This window comes from Sceloporus occidentalis, unplaced genomic scaffold (assembly GCF_023333645.1).
Source record: "Sceloporus occidentalis isolate IW3139 unplaced genomic scaffold, rSceOcc1.0.p SCAF_4, whole genome shotgun sequence".
NCBI classification, from domain to species: Eukaryota; Metazoa; Chordata; class Lepidosauria; order Squamata; family Phrynosomatidae; genus Sceloporus; species Sceloporus occidentalis.
Window position 1 is genome coordinate 199,784,150 of NW_028316984.1, and position 12,956 is coordinate 199,797,105.

At 43.2% G+C, this 12,956-nt stretch overlaps 1 protein-coding gene across 1 annotated transcript in view; it reads right to left on the reverse strand.

Annotated features, from left to right (window-relative positions):
- Nucleotides 1-12,956, reverse strand: part of NID2 (nidogen 2) — an 86,318-nt gene that overhangs the window by 5,984 nt on the left and 67,378 nt on the right. Inside the window, exons 14-17 of the mRNA XM_089522885.1 lie at nucleotides 12,476-12,697; nucleotides 9,749-9,918; nucleotides 4,087-4,216; nucleotides 1,258-1,429 (exon numbers count right to left, since the gene is read on the reverse strand). Coding sequence (XP_089379011.1) covers nucleotides 1,258-1,429; nucleotides 4,087-4,216; nucleotides 9,749-9,918; nucleotides 12,476-12,697 — 694 coding nt within the window. The remainder of the gene's footprint in view (nucleotides 1-1,257; nucleotides 1,430-4,086; nucleotides 4,217-9,748; nucleotides 9,919-12,475; nucleotides 12,698-12,956) is intronic.

Consider the following 12,956-nt stretch of genomic DNA (forward strand, 5'->3'; position numbering starts at 1 on the left):
ACTTTCATCCTCCACTCCCACAACCAAATAAGGCAAAGGAGGAGACCTAGCCAACATCCTTGAGGCCTGCTTCAGAGGGGATTCACACATAGCTTTTGTGTGCCAAATTTGGAGATTCTGCATCCCCACTTGGTTATGAGCATGGTTATAAGCATTCCTCTATGGAGTTTATCACACGGGACGAATCCCATGCAGAAACTAAATTTAAACTGAAAACAACCCGTATTTGCAGGTTGTTTTTCAGACAACGTTTGGGGTTAACCTGAACAGAAAGCTGAAAAAGAAACGCATTTGCAGAATGTTTTTCAGACGTCGTTTGCATGAAAGAGAAATAATGCAAAAATAATCCGAATGCAAAATTGTCAAAACCAGCTCTTTTTTACTTTTGCTAAATTCCAAAAGTACAAAACAGCTTTCTGTTCTGATTATTTTTGCGTTATTTCTTTTTCACGTCTACACATCTGACAAACAACACCCGGATTTTAAAATCCCGTTTCTGCACTGGGTTTTACAAATTCGCCCTCCATGTGCTAAACATCTATGACTGAGGTAAAACTTAGAGGAACATGTTCCAAATATTTTTATTTATTTTACATAATAAAAAAAAACATCAACAATAAAAAACAGTCCATCAATTAAGTGTGGGCAGGACTGCAGTACAATTCGTCAAAACAGCAGCTTCTTGGAGACAAAGCAGGAAGCAGAAGGGCTCTTTCATGCCAACAAATCCATATCACAGATCAGGGTTAAGAAAAGTTTGGACTTGTGGCCACTTATTCTTTGATGGCTCTTAATCCTTCTAGACAGTGATGTCACCCAGTGTGATAACTCATGGTGTCACCCGCCCCATTGACCTCCTCCCATTACCACACCATACAGAAGCCTTAGTAATGTTATTTGTACTAAAGTTACTCATAAATCATAATTCCTATATATCACTAATTGTAATGGTAATAGCTGTGATAAACAACTAGCAAAATGAAAATGATGCCTTTAAACTGAAATATCGTATGCCCAACCTAAATGTATTTACATGTGCATTGTTTCATACGGCTAAAGTGAAAAATTGATGTGATGTATAGTTAGTTTTTCCAGGTCCACATCCTGCTTCTCCATGTTTATGGCAAAACAGGTTGCCACCAACAGCAGCAAGTCATCTTTTAAAGTAGATGACAAAGAGTTACTTCAGAAATGTCTCCACTGCTTCCATGGTTTAAAAAAGGTGCACGCAGGAGCCAGCTACTGCCAGCCACTTACCCACGGATGGGATCCACTGCAATGGCACGTGGGTTGACCAGGTCAGTGGCAAAAAGTACTCGCCGTTCTGTGCCATCCAGCCTAGCGCTCTCGATTTTGTCCAAACCACTGTCTGTCCAAAACATTGTCCTTCGGAGGTGGTCAATGGCAAGGCCTTCTGGACTGATCAGCCCTAGGAGAGCAGACACCAAGAAAGAAGATATTGGGTAAGACCCCCCCCCCTCCCCGCTTTAATGATAATGGAGCATAAGGCTCTGCCAGTTGTAGTTACCAAGGAGGTCTGGAAGGAAGGAGACAGCACAACAGAATTCTCTATACTCTACCATCACCACAATCAATGGCTATTTGGATCAAGGGACAAAGTATGGGGGGAAACTATTGTCCAAGGATATTGGCTACGTTCTTGCAAATGTCAGGAAAAGTAGTTATGTTACTGTAACTCCTGGTTATGCTACTCATATGCCGATGTGAGGGAGAGAAAGCATTTTGTTATTTACTTCGTTCTTGTGTTTCTTCTGTTGGTGGTGGTGGTGGGGGGGGGGGAGATCCATTTGAGGGTCTTTCTATCTCCTGCACCAAAAATCATTCCCAGACACATCAGCCTAAGTCTCCAGGGGAATTCTGGCCATTGTCTGGGGAGCAGCGAATCATTTTATGGCCTGAATTTTATTGCAACTAGAGTAGGCCCATTGGGTTTACCTATGTTTTGATTCACTAGTTATCAATTGATTCAACATGTCCCCTCTAGATTTCAGGTGTACAAGTTTAGAAAAAGAACATTTGTTTTCAGAACTATGATGGTAGACTCCTGCCAATGGAATGGCTTCCACCAACAGAACAGGGAAAGAAGGTGATTCTTCCTGCCATTTGGAACAGGCTGGGTTGCTTTTTTAGATTTTCATTTGCCTAACTTGAGCTTTTGGAGCTATAGAGATGTACATAGAATAGCATATTATAAAAATAAAGACATGTTAGCACTTGGCAGGGAGTCAGCCTAAGTACAAACAAAGATAAGATTAAGGTAGTAACCAGCATATAATAATAACAATCCCGATAGTACAAGGCTACTGGCCTAATGCCAGCAAAACACCTTTGCACCTGTTCACAAGAAAAGGAGACACTAGTAGCTTGGGAGATAAATCTCAATAGCTGGTCCACCTCTGTTGCTGCCGAGTAACTGCTGATAAACCAAACTCCTACATATGGTAGGATATTCCTTTCTTGATGGAACCTTGATATTTAATACCTAACTAAATGTCAGTGTGCAGAGAAGGTTAAACAGACAAACTAGGTGAGGAGTATAATGTTTTGCTCAAAATTCTTATAGAAGTGTAAACTTGTGCGTAGATTGATTCAAGGTCTACGTACTCTGTGCCACTGAGGACAGCATATTTATCTGAGCTATTTGTGTTAAGGATTGAATCTCTCTTATCCGGAATTCTAAAACCCAAAATGCTCCAAAAATGCTGAGATAGTGACACCTTTGCTTTGTTTCATGCACAAAATTATTTATAATACTGAATAAAATTACCTTCAGGCTACAGGTATAAGATATATACAAAACATAAATGAATTTGTGTGTGTGTGTGTGTATCTATCTATCTATCTATCTATCTATCTATCTATGCAAATACTGGGATTCCAAAATAAAATTTTATAAATCCAGAGTTCAAAACACATCTGGTCTCAAGTATTTTGTATATGGGAAAGGCAACCTGTATCAGAACATATCTTAGTGTAAACACTGCAACTTGATTTCTGGTTAATTTCCTTATATAACAACGCTTACGAATGGAATCATAGAGTTGGAAGAGACCCCAAGGGCCAACCACTGCAATCCTCTGCCATGTAGGAAGAACAATCAAAACACTCTGCTTAAAAGCGTCCAATTGTCCGAGGCAGAGTATTCCACTGTCTAACACCTCTTACTGTCAGGAGGTTCTTACTAATGCTTACATGGAATATCTTTTCCCATAGATTGAATCCACTGCTCAGCAGAAAACAAGCTTGCTCCATCCTCAACATGACATCCCTTCAAATATTTAAACAGGGCTATCATGTCCCCTCTTAACCTTCTCTTCCTCAGGCTAAACTTATCCAGCTCCTTAAGCCACTCTTCACAGGGCTTGGTTATTTCCAGGCCTGTCATCATTTTGGTGACCCTCCCCTGGACATGCTCCAGCTTGTCAACATCCTTCCTAAATTGTGACCAGACCTGGACACAGTATTCCAGGTGAGGTCTGACCAAAGCAGAATAGAGTGGTACTATTACTTCTCTCAATCTAGATCCTAGAATGCTTAAGGCGAATACTGATGTGGATCTGACTATTAGATAGAACCTTGGAAGCTCAGGTAACCAACATGGCAACTCCTAGAAAATCCAAACAGATTCCAACCAACAGGTATAAGGCAAAGAACCTTCAGTCTTCTACAAGGAGTAGGGGTGGAGGGACCACACTTGTCTCACTTTGCCCTTGCACCCTCAAATTTATTTTTATTGTATTTATTTAGGCAGTGGTGGTGGTTTGCTTCCACATGAATGGAGCAGTGAGTTTTAGCCTGAATGTTAAAGGTGCTATCTAAGGAGCTGAACCCTATTTCCAAAATAGTTTCAACTCCCTGGAAAGCTTCAAAATTAAAAGCAAATCCTCCACTCTGTTGATGCAGATGTCACCAATGCACAGTACAATGGTTCCCAAATTTTGGTCCTCCAGATGTTTTGGACTTTGGGTCCCATCATTCCTGACTGCTGACCAAGTTGGCTAGGGCTTCTGGGATCTGAAGTGCAAAGCAAATGGAGGACCAAAGGTTGGGATGTCAGTCACTTACCTGAGCTTATGATGTTCTCTGGCTCAGCCCCTGGCTCGAATCCTGCTCGGCTGATGGTCCGACCTGCCACATCCGTCCAGTACATCATTTTTTCCCTGCAGTCATAGTCGATCCCCACCACAATGGAGCCCTGGAGTGATGTTATAGGAACACATATACAACCAGTTACAAAGATTTCTATGTTTGGGCCATAGAGGGGAAAGGGCTCTAGCTGCTCCCCATAGTGAAACATGATTCCTAAAAATGGATTGATAAAAAGCAGATCCCCTCTAGGACCAATGCCAGGTACCAGATGTGGATCTATTGAATCCTCTGCCATTACCTGTAACTTGCGACTGAAGAAGGGAAACAAAATAATGAAGGCATAACAAAATTACATCTAATAAGTAATACACACAAAAGGAAAGTTACTCCACTGATGAAGAGACATAGCCCACCCATGTCCCTTAAGGGCCATGGGACAATTTTAACATATTTTTAGGACTCTCTGGGTTGTTTCAGGCTCAGTAAAGACTTTTATTTTCAACCAGGAAGTAAGGCTAGTCAAATTCCAGTGCATTTCCCAATTGGAAAAAATAAAGGCCTGGGGACGGAAACTTGTGGGTGCTGAGGCGGCCTAAAAATCATCCATGGGCAACCCTTTTACCAGCCTAGCACTAAAGCATTACAAATTTGGTTATTGCATTGGCTGCAATTCATTATCCCAGTTACAAATGTGTAACCTGGAGTTATATCTTCACAATAGGTTCGTATTCATGATCCTGATGTTTTCTCCAGTTTAGGAAATATGTAGGGACAAGAGAAGTTCCCCAATCATTTTTTACTGGGCAGCAGCCACTGCAAGTGACAGGGGCCTGTTCACCTGTCAATTGAGGCGGAACTGAGTAATGTTTCCATCCTCTTCTGTGAGCAATCTCCGGTGCAAGGAAGAATTGCAATAGGGATCCTGTTACTGACTGCTGCACTGGAGATATCTTGCAGGAGGTGGGTGGAAACATCAGTCAGTTGCTTCCTGACTGATGAGAATAGACACAACGTACAGACATTAACAGGAACCATAGAAAGGGAAAACCGACTCAAGCTGAATCCAGAGAAAACGGAGGTACTTGTGATAGGTTCCCCTGGTCCAGGAATGGCGGTGGTTCCACCTGTCCTGAACGGGGTCACGCTCCCTGTGAAGGACTCCGTGCGCAGTCTGGGGGTGCTTCTTGATTCGTCCCTTCACCTGACTGCTCAGGTGAATGCGACGGTCAAGAGCACCTGTCATCAGCTTCGGCTTATTCGCCAGCTGCGTCCATACCTGGCCCAGAGAGACCTTGAAACTGTGGTACACGCTCTGGTAACCTCGAGACTGGATTTCTGCAATGCACTCTACATGGGGCAACCCTTATACCAAACCCGGAAGCTACAAATGGTACAAAACATGGCAGCCAGGCTGGTCACTGGTACTTCCAGGGCCAGCCACATTACACCGGTGTTGAAAGATCTGCATTGGCTGCCGATTCGCTTCCGGGCACAATATAAGGTGTTGGTAATGACCTATAAAGCCCTAAATGGCTTGGGCCCAGGATACCTGAAGGACCGCCTCTCCCCATACATTCCGTCCCGCACCCTCAGAACATCTGGGCAGCAGTTACTTAGGGTCCCCGGGGCTAGGCTTGTCTCCACCACTAGGAAGACATTTTCCATCGCTGCCCCGACCCTTTGGAATACGCTGCCCATAGAGCTCCGCTCGGCCACCTCCCTGGCCCAATTTAGGAAGGACTTAAAGACCTTCCTTTTTAGTGTTGCATTCCCCGATTAAAATCCAATGGCCCTCCTTCCTCTTCACTGGCATGGGGATAGGCTAACTCGGGGCTTTTCTGTTTGTTATTGGATTGGTATTGTTGTATTATTGTATTATTGTTGTTTTATCGTATTGTTTTTAAACTGTGCTGTTAACCGCCCTGATCTGTTGGAAGGGCAGTATATAAATAAAATTTTTATTATTATTATTTATTAATAAAGCATTACAAATACTGAAGTTATCTTTGGGTATGATACTAATCAGAAGTAGAGAACACTTATCAGGAGCAATCACACAAAGAAATGTTATCATAGGAAGTGTAAAATAAGAAGAAAAGGCAATATGTCCTCCAAGTTTTTCATTGATGCATATAATATGTAAAATGGAAATATACATGTATGTTAGTAGCTGTGTATATGTTGGAAATAGTATAAGTTAACTTAGACTATTTTTATTGATGGATACATGTGGATTAAAAATAAAATAAGCTTATATACAGAGAGAGAGAGAGAGAGAGAGAGAGAGAGAGAGAGAGAGAGAGACCGAGACCCCTGTTGCTCATAGCAGCTGCCGCCTGGTAATTGGGTTTGGGGGAGATGGGGACATGAAATGCTACCTAGTTATGCAACCAAGGTAGTTATATAGCTAAGTAGCTGGTCTAGAATTTTGGCCATAATGTTTAAAGAGTGTGCATCTGTCTTTTGCATGCATGTCCATGAGAGTATAACCCTTGTTATATGCTGGGGTTTGGTTTCAAAATCCCCTGTGGATAACAAAATCCGTGGATGCTCAAGTCCCATTAAATATAATGACATAGCAAAATGGTGCCCCGTATAAAAAATGGAAAATCAAGGTTTGATATTTGAAATTTATACTTTCTTTGAACATTTTCAAACCGTGGATGCTTGAATCCGTGTATAAAAAATCCATGTATAAGAAGGGCCGACTGTACATTGGATGCTCTGCCTCAATCATGCATGCTTCCAGGGGCAACCAGACCTGCGTTCAACTTCATAACTATCAGCTCCTTTTCCCAATCATTTCCCCTCTCCCTCAGAATTGCTTTGGGACCTTCCTCTGCTTCATCCCATGAAAGCGAGAAAAGCAGGGAAATGGGGCCATGATCTTCCAACAGTTGCATCTCCTTTGCTCAACTTATGCTATATTCCCTTCGGAACATCATATTCAGTGTCTGTTTCAATTCTGTGGACGACTACACAATCCCTGATGGTGGGTGGGTGGGTGTTTTCTCAGTCCTCATCTGTTCATGAGGAAATGATCCAGAGAACATCTGCCTTCTCCCTTAAAAACATTGTTCCCAGATTGATTCTTGGAAGCTTTGTTTGCACACACTTCTTGGCCTGGAACTCATATAAATCTGAGCAAATATTATTAACAGTTGGAGACAGAGGAAGAAGGCAGAAGAAAAGCCTGTAAAGGGATCTTTTTTCCCATTCCCCTTTTTATAAGTGCAAGACGAATTAAGGTGAGAGGAGGGAAATGACTCCATTGTGGTGGAAATTCCTTGTTGAAATAAAAAGCCATAGAAACATGGAGTCGCTTTGGTTAAAGAAAAATAGGTTTTTAAAATAGAGGCTTATGGATTTTAAATTTACTAGGTCCTCTTGTCAATCACTGCTATGCCAGGCCTAGATCTTTAAGTTTCCTGAAATTTCTGTTACACCATCATGAATCCTATTCTTGCTTGCAAATCAGCTTGAGAAGCAATTTAATACTGGGGGGTGGAGGCGCTTTGGAGGTTTCCAGGGGTCTTACAGATCCACATGCATTTCTCCCACTGCTGGCCTTCAGCCACATCACTGTGGGCTATCCCCACAGTCATTCTATGCACATCCTGAAGCCACGTTCCCTTCTTTTTTTACATTCAGCGAACATGAGGACAGGATCAAAATTCAAAATGACCTGAATAGACTAGAAAGCTGGGCCAAAGCTAACAAAATGAAATTCAACACAGAGAAATGTAAGGTACTGCACTTAGGACAAAAAAAAAAAAAAAAAAAAAAAAAAAAAAAAATGCATAGATATAGGATGGCAGAAACCTGGCTGAACGAGACTATATGTGAAAGGGATCTAGGAGTCGTAGTAGACCCCAAATTGAACATGAGTCAACAGTGTGATGAGGCACGTAAAAAGGCCAATGCGGTTCTAGGCTGCATCAATAGAAGTATAGTGTCTAAATCAAGGGAAGTAATAGTGCCACTCTATTCTGCCTTGGTCAGGCCTCACCTGGAATACTGTGTCCAGTTCTGGGCACCACAATTCAAAAAGGATGTTGAGAAACTGGAGCATGTACAAAGGAGGGCCACCAAAATGCTGAAGGATCTGGGAAGCATGCCCTTTCTTTATAGCAGCACCCCAACTGTGGAGCTCCTGCCAAAGGGAGTTAGGCTGCCCACATTTCTTTTGGTCTTCTGGCAGGCAGCTAAAACAGTGTTGCTCTGCATGGTCTTGAATGTCTGAAATGGCTTTGTTTCAATTTTCCAAAATTACTTCAAGATTGTTTTTAAGATTTTTCAAAAATATTTTAATGTAGTTTTTTTTAAAAAAAGAATATCTTTGTTCTAGTTTAGTATGATGGATAATGGAGCAAACCAAATAATTCTTGAAGAAAATCAGCATATGCTTTGGACACTATAGCAAAGCCTTTGATGGCATAGATCAGTGGTCCACTAACTATGACCTTTAAGAGATTTTGTACTTCAGCTCCCAGAAGCCTCAGCCATGTTGGCAAATAGTCTGAGATTCTGGGAGCTGAAGCCCAAAATCCCTTAAAGAACACAGTTTGGGATCCACTGGCATAGATCATGAAAAACTATTTAACACTCTTAAAGACATGGGAGTGCCAATACATGCGATAGACCTGATGAGGAATCTGTACTTAGAACAAGAGGCAACTATAAGAACAGAATACGGAGAAACAGAGTGGTTCCCAATCAATTGGAAAGGGGCCAGGCAAGGCTCCATTCTATCACCCTATTTCTTCAGCTTGTATGTTGAAATAGCATATCCAAAGCAGGTTTAAACACAGAAGAAGGAGGAGGAAAGATAAGAGGAAGGAACATCAACAATGCAAGATATGCAGAAGACACCATATTATGAACAAAAAACATCATAGTACATGGAACAATTACTACTGAAAGTTAAAGAAGAAAGAGCAAAGGCAGGCAAATGGAGGTCATGGGCCTAAACCTGCAGGACTTCAGCAGAGTGGTTGAGAACTGTAAAGGGGTTTAAAACCTGTCTGGCTCTTTTGGAAGGATGAGAGCTTGAAAAGTGGTGGATTGGGACGAACAGGAGTGGGGCGAGTAGATGGATGGGCTGGAAAGGGGTTTAAAATCTGACTGAGTCATGCTGGGGGCCAGGTGGGAAATGGAGTGATGGGCTGGTGCTGCTGATAGGAGTCTGTAGCATGCTTCTTTGGGGACCTAGAGATATTTGCGGTTTTTCCACTTTCACACAGATCTTGCACTCCTAAGCCCTGCAAATGTGGATGGGTGACTGTGCTTTCCTAAAACTATGCTTCTATTAATGCAAGCTAAAATAGCATTCACCTTTTTTACTGCAGCATCACAGCGCTGGCTCGTGTCCAATTTATCATTAGCAACAATCCCAAGGTCCTTTTCGCATGTGGTACTGCTGAATTATGTATCCCCCATCCTTTTGTTTTTTTGTGGCCTAAATGTAGAATGTTGTCTCGGTTGAAATTCATTTTATTCATTTCTGCCCAATTTTTAAGTTTATCTAAGTCCTTTTGAATTCTGTTCCTGTCTTCCAGTGTGTTAGCCATTCATCCCAGTTGTGAATATCTTTGCTCTACACCCTTGTGTTGTCCCACCAGGTAGGAAAATACTTTACATGCAGTGAGAGCAGGGTCTTGGCAGCTTCCTTCTTCAGTCTGGTGCCATTCAGGGGTAAAAAGCCAATTTGTTGTCCCTGAGCATAAAGGAGGAACGTCCCAGTAGTAGGCGGAACAACATCAGGGCGAGGAGATGGACGAACTGTTGGAGGGGCCACACTGGGCAGACCTGGTGATGGAAGCAAAATATAAGTGTCCACACAGAGGAGAGGTGAGACTAGTGTGCCCAGGTTTGCAAAATAGCAATAAGAAACATTTGAACTGCATGACAGGCAGAGCTTTAAAAAAGGAAAGCCATTAAAACTGAGGCCCAGGACAGATGGTCCCGAAGCTCTGTGCTGCTGTTGATTCTAGGGTTATGGACCACGCACCAACTGCATGCTCTCTAACTCTAGCACAGCACAGCGATGGCCTAATGACGACATCCCATTCACACGGACGCCACCATCTTGATGTAAGCAATGCGCAGCATATAGATGCTGCTGTGTGTGGCTAATGCTACAAGTGCACCATTGGAGCACTCATGACATGCTCCTAGCAACCCAAAAAAGAACTCAGTTTTTCCGGGTTCTTTTTGGATCAGAAGGATGCCAGGCACTTTGGCTGTTGCAGCGTCTCTCCAGAGGGAAACAGGCCACAACCAGCCAGCCCTTTTGGGGAGGTTTGTCCCGGGTCTAAGTTAATACCAAATGAAAGTATTTATTTAAGTTAACCTAGCCATGGGTTTCTCTGGAAAAATGGTATATTGTCCATATCTATAAAATACATGGTACTAGAGAGCCAGCATGGTGTAGTTGTTTGAGCATTCAGCTACGGTCCAAAACGCACTGCAGAAATAATCCAGTTTGAGACAGCTTTAACTGCTCTGGCTTAGCGCTAGGGACTCCTGGGTACTGTAGTTTATTGTGGCACCAGACTTCTAACAGAGAAGGCTAAATGCTCAAAACTACAGTTCCCAGAAATCCCTAGCACTGAGCCAGCACAGTTGAAGCAGTCTCAAATTGGATTAAATCTACAGTGTGTTTTGGTCTCTGGAGACCAGGGTTCAAATCTCAGCTTGGCCATGAAAACTCACTGGATGACTTTGAGCAAGTCACATGCTCTCAGCCTCAGAGGATAGCAATGGCACCCCCCCCCCCCCCTAACCCAAAAGAAACTTGCCAAGAAAACCCTTATGGTTGCTGTATGTTGGAAACAACTCAAAGGCTCACAACAACAACAACAGCAGCAACACATATCTGTCTTTATGCAGAGCCAACACTCCAAAATACAAGTCTTGGAGGTATCATGTTCAGTTTATAAAAAAGGAAAAGTCTTCCAATTCTCAAACAGGGAGGCATCCCTTATAACCAGGGACACTTGAGCACCCTAGATGAGTCCACTCCCACCCCATGCACATTTGCCTGCCTACTCTCATGAATGGCTGAAGGGCTCTTACACATCCCACCTCCTGAGGCACAGCTGAGGGTGCTACACAACAGGGTCTTTTCTATTTTGGTCCTAAGAAGGTGGAAGTCCCACTCTGGAGAGATCTGCATGTATCCCACTAAAAGCATCAAATCCATAAATGCACTTTTCCAACATGGTTCCAGTTTACTGGGGGGCACCACTTTTGTTATCTCCCTTGGATTGTTTTTTATTATCGGGATGTCTAGGTCGCTGTTCCAAACTTATGGCAACCCTAAGGTGAACTTATCACAGGGCTTTCATGGCAAGATTTGTTCAAAGAGGGGTTTGTCTTTACTTTCTTCTGAGGCTGAGAAAGTGTGACTTGCTCAAGGACACCCAGTGGGTTTCCATGGTTGGATGGAGATGTGAACCTGGGTCTGCCAGAGTCACAGTCCACTTTACTGTGTACAGTGAATTATGTGTAATTGTCCCCAGTGCATGCACACATACACATACACAGAATCATGGAGGAACTTAATCATGTTTAAGAAACCAACAAGATTCTAGCTATAGTTTCCAAGCAACATGTTACTAATGAGTAAAATTGTTTTTGTTGTGTGCCTTCAAGTCATTACCAACTTACGGCGACCCTACTAAGGCAAAACTATCACAGGGTTTTCTTGGCAAGATTTCTTCAGAGTGGGTTTGCCATGGCCTTCCTGTGAAGCTGAGAGAGTGGGACTTGCCCAGGGTCACTCAGAGAGTTTCCATGGCCGAGTGGAGATTTGATCTCTGCTCTTCCAGAGCTCTGGTCCAACACACAACCATAAAAGAATGCTGCCTTTTAACAACAGCAAGGAAGAATGAAGTCTGTTTTGTGTGCCTTCAAGTCATTTCTGACATGGGGTTCTTGGCAAGATTTGTTTAAAGAAGGTTTGCCATTGCCTTCCCCTGAGGACGAGAAAGTGTGACTTGCCCAAGGTCACCCAGTGGGTTTCATGGCCGAGCTGGGAATCGAACCCAAGTCTCCAGAATCATAGTCCACCTCTCAAAACTATTACACCACACTGGCTCTCTGGAAGAATGGCAGCACACTCTTTTTACTCAAAGTAACACTGATGCCCATCCACTCGTACAAATCAAATAAGACATATTCTACATTCTCAGTTCCACATCAACCCTTCAGCTCTCACAACCCCGTGGACACCTCCAGGCTCATTTCCATCCAGGTTGTGTCCACAAAGGAGTAGCCACAACCTGCCTCCTGATGGCCCACCTTCTCTTCTAAAGCCCCCCTTTTCCCAGCAAGCTTTGCAGCTCAACTGCTGCCATCTTACATGGAGGAAGGGTCCCAGGTTCTGAGCGTGAGCCTTGGACTTCACGGCCATGCTCATCCACACACCAGCAGTAGCCGCTATTTCCATGGCACTGCAAAGGTTTAAAGTTGCCCAGAGAGTCACACTGGGGCACATACTGGTCATCTTGTGGGTTGCCCCCATAATGCTCCAGAAGGCTCTGTCTCCAACGTTCACACATGGTCTGCGGTCTCTGGGTGGGCTCTAGAGGATACAAAGAATGACATTGTATAAAGGGCTGTTTATACATGTGAAATGGTGGCAACAGTTGCCTTCTACCTCAGCAATGTAGAGAATCCACTCTGGTTTAAAAGAATTCTCTCCAAGGGGCTGATGCTATATGGGCAGGATAGTGTTTAACGCCTCAGACAGATCCTTTAAAATTTGCACCAGAACCCAAAGCAGATTCACTGGCCCAGCTGACATGAAGGCCACCAGCCACCACTGGTGCCAAATTCATAAT